We start from the raw sequence: 17,367 nt of genomic DNA on the forward strand, positions 1-17,367 counted from the left end.
GAGTTAATAATTAGCCTAGCTTATATTTACAGCGCAGATTAAACTCAGCCTACTGTGAGCTCAAGATATCTCAATGTGGTAATGTTGCCTACTAGTCCGATCACAATTTGTCTGCAAACAGCGCTCATTTGTTACAACACAGTCCGTAAAAAATAAATTAGACAATAGCTCACGCTATAAAAAAATATTCGTCTTGCCAGATTTTTAATTCTTAGCAAATACTAATAACTACGCAGATGTCAATCTCCTCTTCTGTAATTCTGAGAACACGCATCCACATCATGCTATATATTGCCGGTGAAGCTCATACCCACACGTTAGAGAAAGAAATTAAAAAAGCAACGCTATTCAACGGCTCTAAATAATAATTTCTATTATCTAATTACAATTATTTAACAACTCATTTTTTAATTATTCAAAATATAGTCAAGAAGGTGAACCCATGGCGCGCTGCACTACATGCAGGAGTTTCCATCGACTATATTACGGTATGATTTCCCCTCTAAATCATTTATCATTACCATGACCAGTCTTTCCAAACTCATCGCAATCACCTCATCATGGCTTACTCCAAATGTGGAGAAGTAGAAACAAGTAGTAAATTAGTACTTGGCTGTTTCATTGTAATGTTACTCCAACTCTCTTAAGTTCACCTAGTGCGACCCAACAGACATTTCCTAAAAAGGAAGTCTAATTGCGATGCATTAAAAAGTGCAGGTTAGTAGCCTATTTGTCTTTGTCTCTGTCTCTTCTCGTAGTTGTCTTGAGTTACTGGTTAGATTTCGTCAAACCCGTGTCACATGTTAATTTGCACGTGCGCCATCCTACCACTTCTGTTATGGTTTTGCCTGCATTGGTACGCGTCTGTATACATAATATTGCAGAGTCCTTAAGATCACTAAATATTACTGAATGGGTAAATCGAAGGAAGTCTCACTGTAAATAACAAATTACTCGTAGACACATCAAGTTTATAATGCATAATAATTTGGGATCCCACCAGACATGGTTAAAGAGGGAATCGCCCCATATACCGAAGCCGAGTAAGATCGAGTTGATACTACGATCTCGGCCTGAAAGTGTTAGATCTGGTTCGGTAATGTTAGGTGGTGGATCTGGTGGTACAGTACCGGTAACAAGAACTGTTCCTGTATCTGCATCACCACAACCACAACCACAACCAGTACCAGCACCAGCGCCAGCACCAGCGCCAGCACCATTTACCAGACCAGTACCACTGGTAACTATTCCACGGGTGACGGTACCACCAGTAAGTGCTCCATCACCACACTCAGTAACTAGTTTCATACCGCAACCGGCAACTAGTTATGCACCACAACAAATACAATCAACATCTCCTGAATCCAGACTACCAATATCAGCATCCAGAGAACTTATTCCCTCCGCATCTCATACCAAAAGATCACTTACTGAAGAACTAACCTCAACCAAACGGACCAGACTAGACAATTCTGACTCTCCATTCAACTCTAATTCAAAATTATTATGGAAATTAGTTGATTTACAAGATAAGAAAATCCAGTTACTCAACAAACGATTTGATATCAGTGAATCCACGTCTATATCTTATGATGAGAAACGACTATTCTATTCCAATACTTTTACACCTCAGATGGCTGAAATCGATGCTCAAATTAGACAAATTCGTAGTGAGATTGAACTGGCAAATACAGCTCCTGTAGTTCCTTCCACGAATGCATTACCAACCCAACTCCCAACATCTACTCCACTTCCCTTACTTATTACAAGAGGGCCTGTGGAAGAAGAGTTTAACACAGAAGACTTTTCTGATCTTGATATTATAGAACCTCCACAACCACAGCAACAACCACAGAAACAATTACAAATTGAAGCTCCACCTCAACCTCGACCTCAACAGAAACAACCTCAACAACAACAACTTTCATTTTCTTCCTTAAACACCAATGTTGTAAGACAAACGATAGTAACAAATACTCAATTGAGTATAGAGGACGCAGAAGATGACTTTGGTGAACACACCATGGAGGGACTTCGAACCCCAACACAAGAACGAAATGATATCAATGATCTTGACAGTTTCATTGAAGAAGTGGGTGAATTATCAGAAGATGGATCGTATGATGCTGAGGTATCTGACTTGGAAAGTGATACTGAAACTCAACTTCGTGTACCAGATTTGAAAGCCGAAATTGATGATTTGAATGATCTGAGTGTAATTGAAGATATACGACCTTCAAATCATATAATGGATGATATTGATGAAGTTGAAGATGATAAAGATGTCGATGTTGAAATTGATATTGATGAAGGTGAAGATGATGATATAGAAGAGATTGAAGATTTCACTACTCAATTAAATGAAGAACGTGAGGTAAACACTCAAGTTATTGAAGTAATTACCGATGATGATGATATGTTTGATGATGATGATGATCTTGTTCTTTCCAAGATGCCACTTGGTTCAAACAAAGACATTCTCAATTCAATTGAAAAGGCAATACTTGTTCATGAAGAGGATGATTTTAGTGAAGATGATCTTGAATTAATGGATATCTTGGATGGTAAAGCTCCTATTCCTCGAGGGTTTGAGAATAAAGAGAATATTCCTCCTGGTTCTGAACTGTTTATTAATGAAGTTTATCAAGTTTTAAATGCTGTATTCAAATTACAATCATTTAGATCAAATCAATTAGAAGCTGTATGTTCAACATTACAAGCTAAAGATGTATTTGTATTAATGCCAACTGGTGGAGGTAAATCACTCTGTTATCAATTGCCAGCCTTGATTTCTGGAGGTAAAACTCAAGGTACAACGGTAGTAATATCACCATTAATTTCATTAATGCAAGATCAAGTTCTGCATTTATTAGATTTAAATGTTAAAGCAGGAATGATTAGTTCTAAAGCATCAGTTGAAGAAAATAAACATACCACCCATTTATTCCGAGAAGGTTTACTTCATTTAGTATACTTATCACCAGAGAAAGTTAATGGATCTACATTAATTCAAAAGATTATTGGTAAACTTCATGATACAAACAAATTGGCTCGAGTTGTTATTGATGAAGCTCATTGTTTAAGTTCTTGGGGTCACGATTTCCGTCCTGATTATCAATGTTTGGGATTCTTTAAAGATAAATATCCTAAAGTACCATTAATGGCTTTAACTGCTACGGCCAGTGAAAAGGTTCGAATGGATATTCTTCATCATTTAAAAATGGATAATCCTGTATTCTTAAAACAAAGTTTTAATCGTACTAATTTATATTATGAAATTAAATGGAAAGCTAATGATCATCTTGAATGGATTAAAAACTATATATTTAGTAAATTTCATGGTAAAACTGGAATTATATATTGTCATTCAAAACAGTCATGTGAACAGACTAGTGCTAAATTAAATCTGTTTGGTGTTAGTTCAGAATTCTATCATGCTGGTATGGATCCTCAAGAAAGATTTGAAGTTCAAGAGAAGTGGCAAAAGAATCAAATTCAAGTGATTTGTGCTACAATTGCCTTTGGAATGGGGATTGATAAACCAGATGTAAGATTTGTTATTCATTTATTCATTCCTCGAAGTTTAGAAGGTTATTATCAAGAAACTGGTAGAGCTGGAAGAGATGGGAATTTTTCAGAATGTATAATGTTTTATTCATATCGAGATGCTAGACTGTTACAAAGTATGATTCAAAGAGATCAAGAATTAAAGGATGATGCTAAAGAAAATCATTTGGCTAAATTACGTCAAGTGGTTCAATACTGTGAAAATACAACTGATTGTAGAAGAAAACAAGTATTACATTATTTTAATGAATCATTTGATCCAATCAATTGTAAACGGAATTGTGATAATTGTCGAAATTCTAATCTGGTAACTGTAGTAGATAAGAATTGTACAGAATATGCTAAAGATATTATTAATCTTGTTCGATCAATTCAATCTGATCAAGTCACAGTATTACATTGTCAGGATGTTTATAAAGGTCAAAATAATAGTAAGGTTAATAAATTAGGACATAATACTAATCCATATCATGGGAAAGGGAGAGCCCTAGAAAAAACTGATATAGAACGGATCTTCTTTTACTTATTAAATGAACATTGTTTGGTAGAATATCAAATCATGAAGGCGGGGTTTGCATCAAACTATGTAAAACTTGGAAGAGATGCTAACAAAGTATTAAATGGTCAGAAACAAATAACTATTAAGTTTAGTAATGAGAAGAAACAGAGAAATAAAACTAGTAATACAAATCACAATGCTCCTCCTGAAAATCCTAATTTAAGATATCAAGATTCATTCGTAACTGCTAGACAAATGTCAATGACTTATCCTACTACACCTGCAGGTGCAGGGAGATCATCGTCTGCTATCATACTAGCAGAAAATTCTAGTGATCTTGGACCAAATGTCAATCATATTAACTATTGTTATAATGAATTAAACAATGCTAGAATGAATGCCAGTACGGACTTATCCATTGACGTTAAACAAATCGTAAGTGATATGACTCTAAAAGATATGGCGAATAAATTACCTACCAATAAGCGAGATTTTGCTAAATTAATTGGAATGACTAAGGAATTCATTGAAAATTTTATTCATTTCAAGAAGCTATTAATAACATTAAGTCGAGAACGCAAGAAGATTGAAGGGAACACTAGTGATAGTTCAATGGTCATGAATACTACTGCTACGAGTACTGCTACTCGAAAAGCGGGTACTACTGAAGTTTCACCCTATTTCCACTCGGAAATGGATAAGGAAATAGTCAATTCACTTCGTCAAAGTCTCTCTCAGGGCAGTAGCAACTCGCGAGCTTCCAGTCAATACAAAAAGAGGTCAACCTCCACCTACAGACGAACACAGCTGCTGTCTCGAACGGGTAATCGAGGCTCAGCTCCTCGGCCAGTAGTTAAGAAGAAAGTCGTCAGTATGCCACTATAGAGTATACTATACATACATACATATATAATTTATTATTTATTTATTTATTTAATGCATAATTTATTTATTTTAGCAACCATTTGCAATTGGGCATGTGCACACGACCCCTAGTCTATGTGGAGTTAAAAATTAACTAAACGATAAGTACTGAGTCACTTGAATATTACAGTACTTCAGCACCGGTAACTATGGCCAAACATCTCTTCTATAGAAGAATACTTAAGGAATATAAAGCGTTAGTGGAGAATAAACTTCCTGGTATAACATTAGTGAAACATACAGAAGATCTTACGGACTTTGTGTTTAGGATAAAAGTAAATCATGCTAATCATATCTATTCACAAAGTGACTTGTATCATCTAAGTATACGGATTACACCGGATTATCCTGTAGATTCACCACAAGTACAATTCATTTTGTTTAATGAAGTAATTGATCTAGATGCAGAAGATGATGAGCATGATAACGATGAGGATGAGGATGAGGATGATGATTTAATCGAAGTGGGCCAAAGCAAAATCCCTATGCATCCGCATATTTATTCGAATGGTCATATTTGTCTTAATTTACTCGGAGAAGATTGGAGTCCAGCATGTTCTATTGAAACTATAGTACTAAGTATACAATCAATGCTCAATTCAAATGATAAGAATGAACGCCCTCCGGATGATGTAAATTACGTAAAGTATGCACCCGTTAATCCAAAAAAGACTACATTTGTTTATCATGATGATGCCGTATAAAAAATATCTTAAAATTAATCATATGTTTATAGATTTAAAGTAGGGAGTAAGAGTTCCGCATAAATTAAGTGAAAAATTTTTAATCCACAGAAGATAATGTGGACATTAATTTGTTTACATCTTGAGTCAAGGTAAACAAATGACTATTGTTCATTGAATCATGAAGATTCTTATCTTGATAATAAATATTGTGTATCTTTTTATGGATATGCTTCTTCTTTTGAATTTTTAAATTAACAATGGGAGGAATTTTGAGTAATTGGTCTGCCTCATATTCGAATGAAATGAATTCTATTTTGGGTAAACTCTGTTATTGGTTGGTTTTAGTAGGTAATAGGTATATAATAGGTTTTCTTTGAATTAATGTATAAAGTTCAATAGAAAAGTGTATGTAGTGTATTCAATGATTTAGTTAGATATAGAATAATTGTATATATTGTTCTAGAAACTAGAGGTGGCTTTTGAAATGCTAACGGGTAGAAGGAAGGCTGCATGATTTTCAAATTACAATTGAAGTGAAACAATAGATGCAACTACCTTTTAGGGGGTTCGAAGTATAGGGGAACAGCCGTAAAGGTATAATGCCTCATGCAGAAGAATGTGGAAAATAATCCAAAACCGCACGTCAGATAAGCACTACTAAGTACGAGAATAGAACGCCTTACAATGGAGTTGCGGCTAGTGGATTATGGTGCGTGCGATCAAGTTAGTTAAAAAAGGGGTGAATAATGCTATAAAATAATTATGGCTGAAAAGAAGTGGAGAGAACCAATTAGCAGTTATCATGGCGGATAAATGCTTTATCGTTATAAGGATACTGACGGAGAAGTGATTGATGAATCCCCTCAATAGTCACAAGCTGTCAATTTCGAGAATTGACAAGTCGAAATTGAACAGTTGAGTTTCGACCATCTTCTATTCTTTGTTCACTTGGTCAATAGTATATGCATGGTTCGTAACTACCATTTATTCGTAAGGCTCAAATAATATTTAAAGACGAACTCGTCGAAGACTTCTAAAATTATATTATGTAACTGCTATATGTCGTATTATTTGTTTCAGAACCAACAATTGGAACTAATACCTAATCTAGATAAGTGGTCCATGTATCGGTAACTGGCGAATTGATCCGCGAATTCGATGTGGCTCTTTATAATAAAGGTCTTATCAAACCCCGTTGGCTCTTTCTCTAGTTTTATTACCAAAAGTCGCAAAATATGTTTACTTGTATAAAATAATTGCACAAAACCCGTAACTGCGACAATATTTTTCCGAAGGAATATACGGAGGTGTTTGTCCGGAACAATAGTATGTAAATACCTCACCATTTGGAGGCACCATTTGTCAAAGCAAGACAGTTAGAAAGCTACAAAAGATATAAGGAACAAGTGACTGATTGGGAAAACTTGGAACTGTTACTATAAGTAGAATTTCTAACCAGAATCATTAACCAGAAAAGATGTGATTCCTACAGCAGATTCTCTACAAAAGACTAAAGAGTTACAGTTCAAGCGAAAGAACTAGTTGTCACTTAAAGAACAATACATTTCAATTGTAAACAGTTATCAGATAGCCAAGACGACAATTGATAGCTGTCAACTTCGATGAACATGATGAGCCCCCTAGCCTTCAAAATTTGAATGACTGATGGCTCTATTCCTTCTATTAGATGTCATACTGCTTCCCTTGACTTGGAATTTTTCTTATGCCGTACTGATTAGTTTATGTCATGGGGCATTGTAAACCTAAACGTATTCGAAAAATAATTTATTCTCCTCTTTCAATATACCTAGTTTTGGCTATAGGTGCAAAATTTTTCAAATCATCACAGTTTTTCTCTTGCAAGAAAAATTAAAGAGGGGAATGCGAAATAAATATTTACATAATTTCTGCAAGCTTATCCGGGCGTGCAGAAACTCCGAGACCGGAGTGAGCTATCATCACTGGTCGATCGAGATTGTGTTCATGTTCTAGTCTTAGCTGATGCCAACGTCGTCATCATGTTCAAGCAGCTAGCAAGGAAAGACTAACTACATGGAGGTGGTGATGATATTATTGCCATTTTCAAAATAATGTTGCAACAACTCGTATCGTAAAGCAACCAGGCCCTGATTGTAAATAGAGATTTTTGAGTTTCGGCTCAAACATCCGATTTTGAAAACAAACATCCCCGGAGAAAGTTTAATTTAGTATGGGGAGATCACGTGCAAGAAACAAAAAAAAATAAAATTCAAAACTGATGTTAATTAAAAAAGAGGGGAACAGATCAGGGCTTTTCTCAACAACATAATAGAACGTATGGAATAGAACTAGTCTATTATTATCATGAACTTCGTGTGGCCAATACATTCAATCTAATTGGATGAGCCAGCCGTACAGAATTGTTCAATAACATTTATTTGATATTAGCAATGTGTTGTACATGTATGAATTGGCATAAAAGGCTGCTAATATCGAATATCGCTTTAACACAAAACAGGGGGCGATTTAGACTGCGAGCATAAATATGTTACAATAGTAATAATAATAATATGTTGGAGGAACCCTATTCGTGAAAGCATTGGTCAATGAATTAAAGTTCCAAATACGGTCTGGATACCTTGTTCTCTTGTTCTCCAAATTGTTCATAACTAAACAATGGGCTAAATAATATTAAAGGAACGTTCTACTCGTAGTAGTATCTGTTGAAATTTTAAATTTCCCATGATCTCCGATCATAAATTAAGAAAAACCACTCAGTAAAAAATAAAAATAAAAAAATAAAAAAAAAAGAAAATGCACTGGGCGGCAGTACGTTTATTTGAATTAATATATTTTTTGCAGAACCTTTTCAAGGATACTCTCAATTATGAAAGATAGCAATGAAGTGCTATGTACGAAGTGCTATGTACATATGTTATCATATTGATATGGTATAGCAATAAAGAGTACAATTGTTGAAGTGAGCTCGAACTTAACAGCAAAGGTTATGTATCAATTGAATATTAAATATGTACATTACAAACCGATCGATGGCGAAGCAATGAAGAGAAGAAGACGAGACATTCATCTGAAAAAGTCCATGATATCCAATGGGTCCATTGTGCAGTTCTCAATTCATTCAATTGATAAAGGGAATTGGAATTATTTTATGCGGTGACTGGAAAGAATTCTCCTTTTAGAAATAAACGTAAATGTTGCTTATTCTCCGCTTATCGTACTTAGGTCGTATACACAGCATTTTTATTCTATACAATTAAGCCAGTAAATAGTAAACGCAAGAGAGTGTGCCTGTACCTCAATTGTTTGTCGATACTCTGTAATCCATTCCTCGAAAGCTAATTTATCCGGCTGAAAATAGATTATAAATAAATGAAATAATCCCCATTCATGTCAATGAATCTGGAATTTAATGAACCTTCTTAACTAGAACAAGATAACAATCATAAGTAAAATTACCATAATCATTACTAGTGCAAACAGTACTGAAACCCATCAATTGCCTACAGAAAGTTGCTCCTCCCCTGCAAAAGTCAAAAGTGTATTTTATTTTCCATTTTGTGACAAGCCAACAAACAAAAATAAATTAAATAAAAAAAAACTAAAAGTACATTTTGAGACCGATTCTCAATTATTCAATTAATTAAAATAAATACCGGTCAACATCATCAATTAATTAATTTCTTGACTGAAATATCGTTTACGCCTTTATTCCACCAATTCTTTCTACCAGTATACTCATTATACTGACTAATATCGTTCTCACTGCAACTTCCAGTACTTGTACTCTTTGTAAGATACATGGTCCTTGAATTTTATTCCGTCCCTGTCTAATTATAACTAAAAAAAGCTAGGCATCCCATCCCACGCACCGACCGAATATCACCACTTTCGTATCTACCAACCAATTACCGCATGTACCACATCTGATTTGATAGGTTTTGTCATATTTGTAATTTGTCATTTTGTCTGATTATCACTGCTTATCATACTAATCTAGAAATGAAGAAATCTGGTTCAATGGCTATAAATGAAGAGGCCGGTTCTCACTCCGGTCCATCATCGTTATCATTAGATGGCAGCAGTACCAGTAGCTCTTCATCCTCCAATTCGAATGCGGCATTCCCACCTGTCAAACATGAAGAAAATGACAACTTGACTTCAACGTCACCTGACTTGTCATTATCATCTGGTTCTTCATCATCTGATCATCATGAAGAAGACGAAGAAGAAGAAGAAGAAGTAACTACTTCTTCCCGTCACTCAAACGCACCACAACCCATTGAACAAGCTTGTGATTCATGCCGTAAACGCAAGTTGAAGTGTTCTAAAGAATTACCTAAATGTTCGAAATGTATTCAACACAAATGGTGCTGTACTTATAGTCCACGTACAGTGCGTTCTCCATTAACGAGAGCTCATTTGACTGATGTGGAAAATAAGTTGAAAACCATTCAGGATATGGTATACTATTTATTACCCAATGTTCAAAGTGAGTATGAATTGGATAATTTGTTAACTAATGATCGTTACAGAACAGTATTGAAACCCATCCTTGAAGTTGCAACTGAAGGCTCAGATTCTCAATCCGATAAGAAAAGTGTCAGCAATAATTTTCGTTTCCAGTCCAATCTTACCCGATCATTGAAACAGGAGACTGAAACATTTCATGATCATGAATCTTTGACTTCCAATTCCAATTCCAATTCTAATTCTAATTCTAATTCTAATTCTAATTCCAACTCAATTGCTCATTCGCCAACCTATTCAATATTTTCCAATGAGGATATTGACAAACCCCAACCCCTCCAACAGAATATTCTCCATAGTCAACAACAGCCACAACATCGTTATGATTATAATCAAATCCATCCGGTTATGTCGGCCATCACTTCAAATTCATCATCTCCCCGTCTGAAACAACAGGCTTATCCTCTTGAACACTCCAAATCTACACCCACTATACCTCAATCCACTATAAACTCAACCACAAGTGTTCCTAATATGCCTAACATTGATGACGATATCTATTACACTGGTATGGGCAAGCTTGATAAGGTTAAGATTAAACAAGAAATCATTAATGATTTCATTCTTAACAATATTCCCACCGATGAGAATATAATGTCTTCATTCAATAATCAAAGTGTCAAGAAATCAATGGACAATTTGATGCCCCAGAATGGATTCAAGTTTGTTACTCCGGCTGTATTTAAGAGCTATCAATATCAATTGTCGCAGCAAATTCAACAACAGCAACAACAAGAACAACAAGAACAACAGGCTCAAACTGCCAATAACAATAGTTACTATCAATCGGTTCAGACTTCTACCAGTAACTCGCTTACATCGCCAAGTTCGTTATTGTCACTCAATTCGTATAATTACGGTGAAGATGATGCTGCTATTGATGAAGAAGTTCAAATCAGTCGTCGCCATCAGAAACACAGTAATGTTCACCATCATAGTCGTGATGTTCAAGAAGACGAGGAGGATGAATTCTTCTTATCTACACAACCAATATTGAAGAGATGTAAGACATGTTCTTCCTGTTCATCGGCTTCGTCGATGGTGGACCATCCCAAGATCCAATTCAATCCCACCAGGATCAGTAAGCAATTGGACAATACCAATACCAATTACAACACAAACATAAATATTAATACTAAAACCAATTCCCATACCCATACCAATACAAACGTGCCAATTCACACTGCCAATACTGTAACCAATACAGCTTCCACTAATGAACTTGGATTGTTCTCTGCTGATGTATCCAATTATGATTTGATATTTGATGAAGTCATGGACGACTCCCACATAATTAATGCTTGAAATGATATTCTTCTCCTTCCCCTTTACCTTTTACCCTTTGTTCTTTTACTTCGTTTAACTTAGCTTAACTTTGCCTTTTGTTATATTTTCCCACAAACTAAAAAATATTTATTAGGATTATTATCATGATTGTTATATTTATTCATTGCTTGATGGTTCTGGTTCTATTGCTTATGATATGACTTGTTAGATTGCTTTCTACATCTATTCATAATATCCCTCCACTTATAGACACTTTGTTTTTAATTTGTTTTTGTTATTGTTAATTGTTTAACATCCGTGTGCCTTTATTTCCCTTTGTTATTGAATCTGACTGGTATATATATACATCCCCGAGTAATACTCCTATATATAATGGTTTATATGCCCTAATGTGATGCAATGTTCTGGATTTAACTGTAGTATTAATGTATTGTAGACGGTACTTTATACAGTCATAAAGACGTTATAACGGTTTGGGTGCAAATCTATGCACTTAGAGGGAATAGCCGCAGCAGACAAACGACAATTACAATCCACAATTTACAATAATTAACTCCGCATCCGAAATTCGCATTTAAAAAAATGACTGTCTTTCACAGGACCCGTCAAAATGACAATTATCAAAACAACTACTATAACAAAACTTATCACTACCATTACCGACATATACTCCAGTAAACACTCATTCCCACTAACTAACTACTATTAGTCTCACTAATTCTCAGTCTCACTACCTTTCAGTGCCCCTTAACTATTCAATAATTCCCCCTACCACAGCCATCTTCCCTCACTCCCTCATCCCCTATTACTAACCACACCATGAATATTCAACGACTTAAAAACTTATGGTCTATAAGGACTAAAAACATATCCAAACGGATTCAACAGGCACTAGAGGAGTTAGCTGAGGGACTTTCCGGTAACAATCCCAGTCCTCAAGTTCAACCTCAGCCTATTGCTATCCCCGTAAGAAATAGTGGAAGAAGCAGATTCCCTGTTCAACAACGAAACTTTCAAAGATACTTTGGATCCTTTTCTGGATTCAATACCAATTTCACTACGGGAGGAGCAGGCTCGCCCTGGAGTTTTCATAAATTTAAGAGTCCCTTTTTAAAACCTCGTTTAATGTTTAAATTTTATAATACTCATAATACTGGAGGAGGTAGTACTCTGAAGATTCTTAAACTTTTAAATAGGAAAACTTCTTCATCGTTATTTCATAACTTTAGTCAAACTTACCAATCAAGTTTCCGAGCTAAATGGTCTAATGCTAATGTCCGATTGACTTATCGATCTGTATTTTTCAATTTAAAGGAAAAGTATCAGATTGGAAATGATGATGTTCAAGGTAATAAATTTAGACCTTCGATTGCATTGAATTTATCATTGAATGCTGATCATCATCAGTTAACTTTGAAGTTAGCCAAGACTGATTCTAGTGCTACTTATCAAGAGAAGCTTGTATCTAACCAAGTCAACCATGGATGCTATATGGATTTCCCCATTAACTTCAATTTAAGTATCCCTGATGAAACCATTTTGAACGAAGAGATCTTAGAAGAAGTTATGTTCAATATCAAGATGTTTGAAAGGAAACTTAAAGAGTTGAAGCAAGATTTACATAATTTATTTGATTTAGGTGAATTACCCATTAAACATATAAGCTCTAAGAATGTACTTCGAGTATATTTCCCTAATTGTGATAAGGCAAAATTGGAGAGTTTATGTAAAGAAAAGAATATTATGGGTGGAATCATATTTGAGGATATAACTGATCAAGATGGTAATGCATATCCTCATTATGAGTCTACTTCAATGTCTGATGTAATTCCTGACAGTAATGAAGCATCATCAACTGTAACTGCAAATGATATCTTAAGTTCATACTATGGATCTAACTCTACCAATTCGTCAGTATCGGACTTCGATAATGAATTAGAAGAAGATGTATTATCGAGTTCGATAATTCATCCTATATCTGATGATCAAATTGTTCGACTCGACGATATGGTAGTGGATGAGCCTCCTCAATGGCAAGTTCAAGTTCCTCAAATGCAACATATTAACATTAACGACTATGATGATTTTTATTGGGTGAGTCCCGCATGATTACGACTATTCTATTTACACTATAATTCTATTCTATTCTATTCTATTCTATTCTATTTTATATTTATTCAATATTATGTTATTCTATTCGTGAAGTGCTGTCATCAATGTAGAAAGTACTGCTAAAAAAAAGACTACTAACATAGTATATTACTATGTATATACTATAACCATGCTATAATCTACTTCTCTAAGACTACTATAATAGCTACTATTACACTATAAAACTACTATCATCTTGTACTACTTTGTTGTATACACAATCTCTACATACTTTATAGTGCTCACCCCAGATGCGCTTCAGAACCTGTAAGGATATTTCGGGTGCGACATGTCCCAACCAAATTGCGCAGTATCGCTTACTATAACCCTTTGATAACATAGTTTTTAGGCCAATTAGTGTATTCATACAGTTATTCGGTCAGTGAAAACAGTTTGTATTCCTCTCAATAGACTATACAACAGAGTCCAGTCATTCAAACCATCCACTAAACCAACCAGTACATCCAGAATCTACAATACATAACACATAACAAATAACACATAACACATAATCCTTAACATGTCTCATGATAGCCCTAACTCCGAACAATTGGAACTGCTAAATCTAAATCACGATAGTAAAAGTCCTGAAGTAACATCTGACATAACACTTACCGATGATTCCCACCAACAATTCATCCCTAAACCTCTTAAGGGTCCTGCTTTACCAAATAGAAAGTCTATTCAAGATTGTTTAAAGTTTGACCGAGCAGAAGGTAGTTTAATTGAATTAGCTAATCATAAAGAAGCTGTACAAGAATTAACATCTATTCGTGAAACTTTCAATAAGGAAAGTTCCAATTACTTATTACAGTCTAAGTTTAATCGTTTAAATAATGATTTTCAGAACAAAGATGCCAAATCTAAACAATCAATTAATTCGGGTCAAGAGAATATTAAACGAACTTTTGATAATATTAAGAATACTGTAGGCGGATTCAGTGAATATAAGATCGATTGGGAGTTCTGGACTCATATTGTGAATGATTATGCCAATGTAATAAATACGGAATCGGATAAATTGAATGAATTAATTATGAAGGGGATCCCTAAAGAGTTCCGAGGTATTATTTGGCAATTGGTTTCTAAATCAAAGAACTTTCAATTAGAAGAATTCTATATAAGCTTAAAGAATGAACAATCTATTCATGAAAAATCCATTAAACGAGATTTAACTCGCACATCTTTTTATACTAGTATTGAACAATCTAATAAAGGGATAGAATTATATAATGTTATAAAGGCATATTCATTATTTGATCCTGATGTTGGATATACTCAAGGAATGATCTTTATTGCTGTACCTTTAATTATGAATATGAATGAAGCAGAATGCTTTTGTTGTTTAGTGACTTTAATGAAAGAATATCAATTACGAGATTTATTTTGTCCAGAAATGAAAGGATTACATTTATTATTATATCAATTTGATAGATTATTAGAAAATTATTCTCCTATACTTTATAATCATCTCGTTAAACAAGGTATAAAGTCATCTATGTATGCTAGTCAATGGTTCTTAACAATGTTTGCTTATAAATTCCCATTAGATATTGTATTAAGAATTTATGATATAGTAATAACTGAAGGTATTGAATCTATATTGAAATTTGCTGTAAATCTTATCATTAGAAATGAATCGAATTTACTTAATTTGAAATTTGATAAATTACTTGAATTCTTAAAGGATAAGCTATTTAATATTTATATTACTGATGAATATATTGCTAAAGATGATGATACTGTTACTTCACCAACTACACCAACTGCCAATAGAAGATTCTCATTATTAAGTTCTAAAAGAAGTTCAGTTAGTGGTACAAGTAATGGAGGTCCAAGTACTGGATTGAAGTACTACAAATTAGATGAATTGGTTCATGATTCTATGTCAATAAATATCGATCCGGTTGAATTAGTTAAATTCACTAATGAATTCGAACATATATATGCTAAGGAAAAGGCTAAGGCAAAGGATATAGAAAATCTTCAATTAGAAAATGGCAACTTAAGACATAAAATAAAGGATTTAGAATCTAGCTATGCTAATTTAAATCGTGATCATGTTGATTTTGTTCAAAATATGGTGGATATTAAAGTAACATTACCAGAAGTATTAAATGATAATGAAGAATTAGAATTAGAGATTGAAAACTTAAAGAAAGAATTGACCGATTTGAAATCTAGAATTAAAGAAACTACAACTTCAGAACATGGTTTACCCGATAATATCGAAGATACTATTCATAAACTCTTAGAGATTAATGCTCAAGAAACTGAAAGGTTTGCAAATCTTCAAGATATGTATGACCAATTTCTATTTGAAGATGAAAAGCTTACATCTGAAATAAAGAAACATCCTAATAATAAGGCTTGGTTTGGTAGATGGAAGTAGAATGGTCATAGTTTCGTCATATTTAACTAATTCATGTGTATATGCTTTAATGTAATTATTATACTATTTTGTATGGGTTGCCCTTGTCACGTGTGAAACTACTCTATTAGGGTTACACCCCTAACCAAATGAGCAGAGTCGGAATTTTTTAATTTTTTTTTTTTTTTTGAGGCTCACCCTTTCCAGTAACGAATGCTGTAGTGAAAAAAAAAATATATCTATACAAAATTAACTTCTTCACTATAACACCTTTTTAGACTATATCATCAAACTTAATCAAAAATGGGTAGAGGACCAAAGAAGCATTTGAAGAGATTGGCTGCACCATCCCACTGGATGTTGGATAAATTATCCGGTGCTTACGCCCCAAGACCATCCGCTGGTCCACACAAGTTAAGAGAATCTTTACCATTAGTTGTTTTCTTAAGAAACAGACTTAAGTATGCTTTAAACGGTAGAGAAGTTAAGGCTATCTTAATGCAAGAACACGTCAAGGTTGATGGTAAGGTTAGAACTGATTCTACTTACCCAGCCGGTTTTATGGATGTTATCACCTTAGAAGCTACCAATGAACACTTTAGATTAATCTATGATGTTAAAGGTAGATTCGCTGTTCACAGAATTACTGCTGAAGAAGCTTCTTACAAATTAGGTAAAGTTAAGAAGGTTCAATTAGGTAAGAGAGGTGTTCCATACATTGTTACCCACGATGGTAGAACTATCAGATACCCAGATCCATTAATCAGAGCTAACGATACCGTTAAGATTGACTTAGCTACTGGTAAGGTTTCTGACTACATCAAATTCGATACCGGTAGATTAGTTATGGTTACTGGTGGTCGTAACTTGGGTAGAGTTGGTGTCATCACCCACAGAGAAAGACATGAAGGTGGTTTCGATTTAGTTCACATTAAGGATTCTTTAGAAAACACTTTCGTTACCAGATTATCTAACGTTTTCGTTATTGGTACTGAAGCTGGTAAGCCATACGTCTCATTACCAAAGGGTAAGGGTATTAAGTTATCCATCTCTGAAGAAAGAGACAGAAGAAGAGCTCAACAAGGTTTATAAATTTGATAAAATCACTTTATTGTTTTTATTAAATAATATTCCTTAATTAACTACTTCTATTACATATTATGCACATATAGATAATATTACATGTAACATATAAAAAGTATAAGAAATGTAGTTGTAATACTGTAGAAAGTTTAAAAGTCGTAGCTATGAACTACGACATTTGACAATAACGACACTGATCCCGATAACGTCGTAACTCTAAATTCCTGCATACAGGCCAGCCCCCACCCCCGATAACCACGATGGTTAAAGCC

The 17,367-nt window shown here is 34.3% G+C and overlaps 6 protein-coding genes across 6 annotated transcripts; all 6 read left to right on the forward strand. All coding sequences in view use genetic code 12, as the record gives it.

The window, feature by feature from the left end:
* Positions 1-976: 976 nt before the first annotated feature.
* SGS1 (ATP-dependent DNA helicase) lies at positions 977-4,951 on the forward strand (the record flags this gene model as incomplete). Its single annotated transcript, XM_064885285.1, has 4 exons — positions 977-1,079; positions 1,233-1,788; positions 1,957-4,323; positions 4,399-4,951. The coding sequence occupies 4 exons, from the start codon at positions 977-979 to the stop codon at positions 4,949-4,951; spliced, it is 3,579 nt and encodes a 1,192-aa protein (XP_064740405.1).
* Positions 4,952-5,139: 188 nt separating this feature from the next.
* Positions 5,140-5,694, forward strand: UBC15 (Ubc15p; the record flags this gene model as incomplete). The annotated part of the gene is made up of 1 exon (XM_064879931.1): positions 5,140-5,694. One exon carries the CDS (start codon positions 5,140-5,142, stop codon positions 5,692-5,694), a length of 555 nt encoding a protein of 184 aa, XP_064740406.1.
* A 3,636-nt stretch (positions 5,695-9,330) lies between these two features.
* Positions 9,331-11,909, forward strand: GAL4 (galactose-responsive transcription factor). Its single transcript, XM_064885097.1, has one exon. The coding sequence runs from the start codon at positions 9,676-9,678 to the stop codon at positions 11,506-11,508; it is 1,833 nt and encodes a 610-aa protein (XP_064740407.1). The 5' UTR covers positions 9,331-9,675; the 3' UTR covers positions 11,509-11,909.
* A 191-nt stretch (positions 11,910-12,100) lies between these two features.
* Positions 12,101-13,657, forward strand: RJT21DRAFT_116643 (uncharacterized protein). Its single transcript, XM_064880443.1, has one exon. The coding sequence runs from the start codon at positions 12,310-12,312 to the stop codon at positions 13,597-13,599; it is 1,290 nt and encodes a 429-aa protein (XP_064740408.1). The 5' UTR covers positions 12,101-12,309; the 3' UTR covers positions 13,600-13,657.
* Positions 13,658-13,753: 96 nt separating this feature from the next.
* On the forward strand, positions 13,754-16,126 carry GYP5 (Gyp5p). The gene is made up of 2 exons (XM_064885098.1): positions 13,754-14,190; positions 14,274-16,126. Exons 1-2 carry the CDS (start codon positions 14,169-14,171, stop codon positions 16,031-16,033), a joined length of 1,782 nt encoding a protein of 593 aa, XP_064740409.1. The 5' UTR covers positions 13,754-14,168; the 3' UTR covers positions 16,034-16,126.
* Positions 16,127-16,264: 138 nt separating this feature from the next.
* On the forward strand, positions 16,265-17,210 carry RPS4A (40S ribosomal protein eS4). Its single transcript, XM_064880444.1, has one exon. It carries the CDS (start codon positions 16,316-16,318, stop codon positions 17,102-17,104), a length of 789 nt encoding a protein of 262 aa, XP_064740410.1. The 5' UTR covers positions 16,265-16,315; the 3' UTR covers positions 17,105-17,210.
* Positions 17,211-17,367: the final 157 nt, after the last annotated feature.

The sequence above is a fragment of the Scheffersomyces amazonensis genome, assembly GCF_036850825.1.
Source record: "Scheffersomyces amazonensis strain UFMG-HMD-26.3 chromosome Unknown RJT21scaffold_1, whole genome shotgun sequence".
NCBI classification, from domain to species: domain Eukaryota; kingdom Fungi; phylum Ascomycota; class Pichiomycetes; order Serinales; family Debaryomycetaceae; genus Scheffersomyces; species Scheffersomyces amazonensis.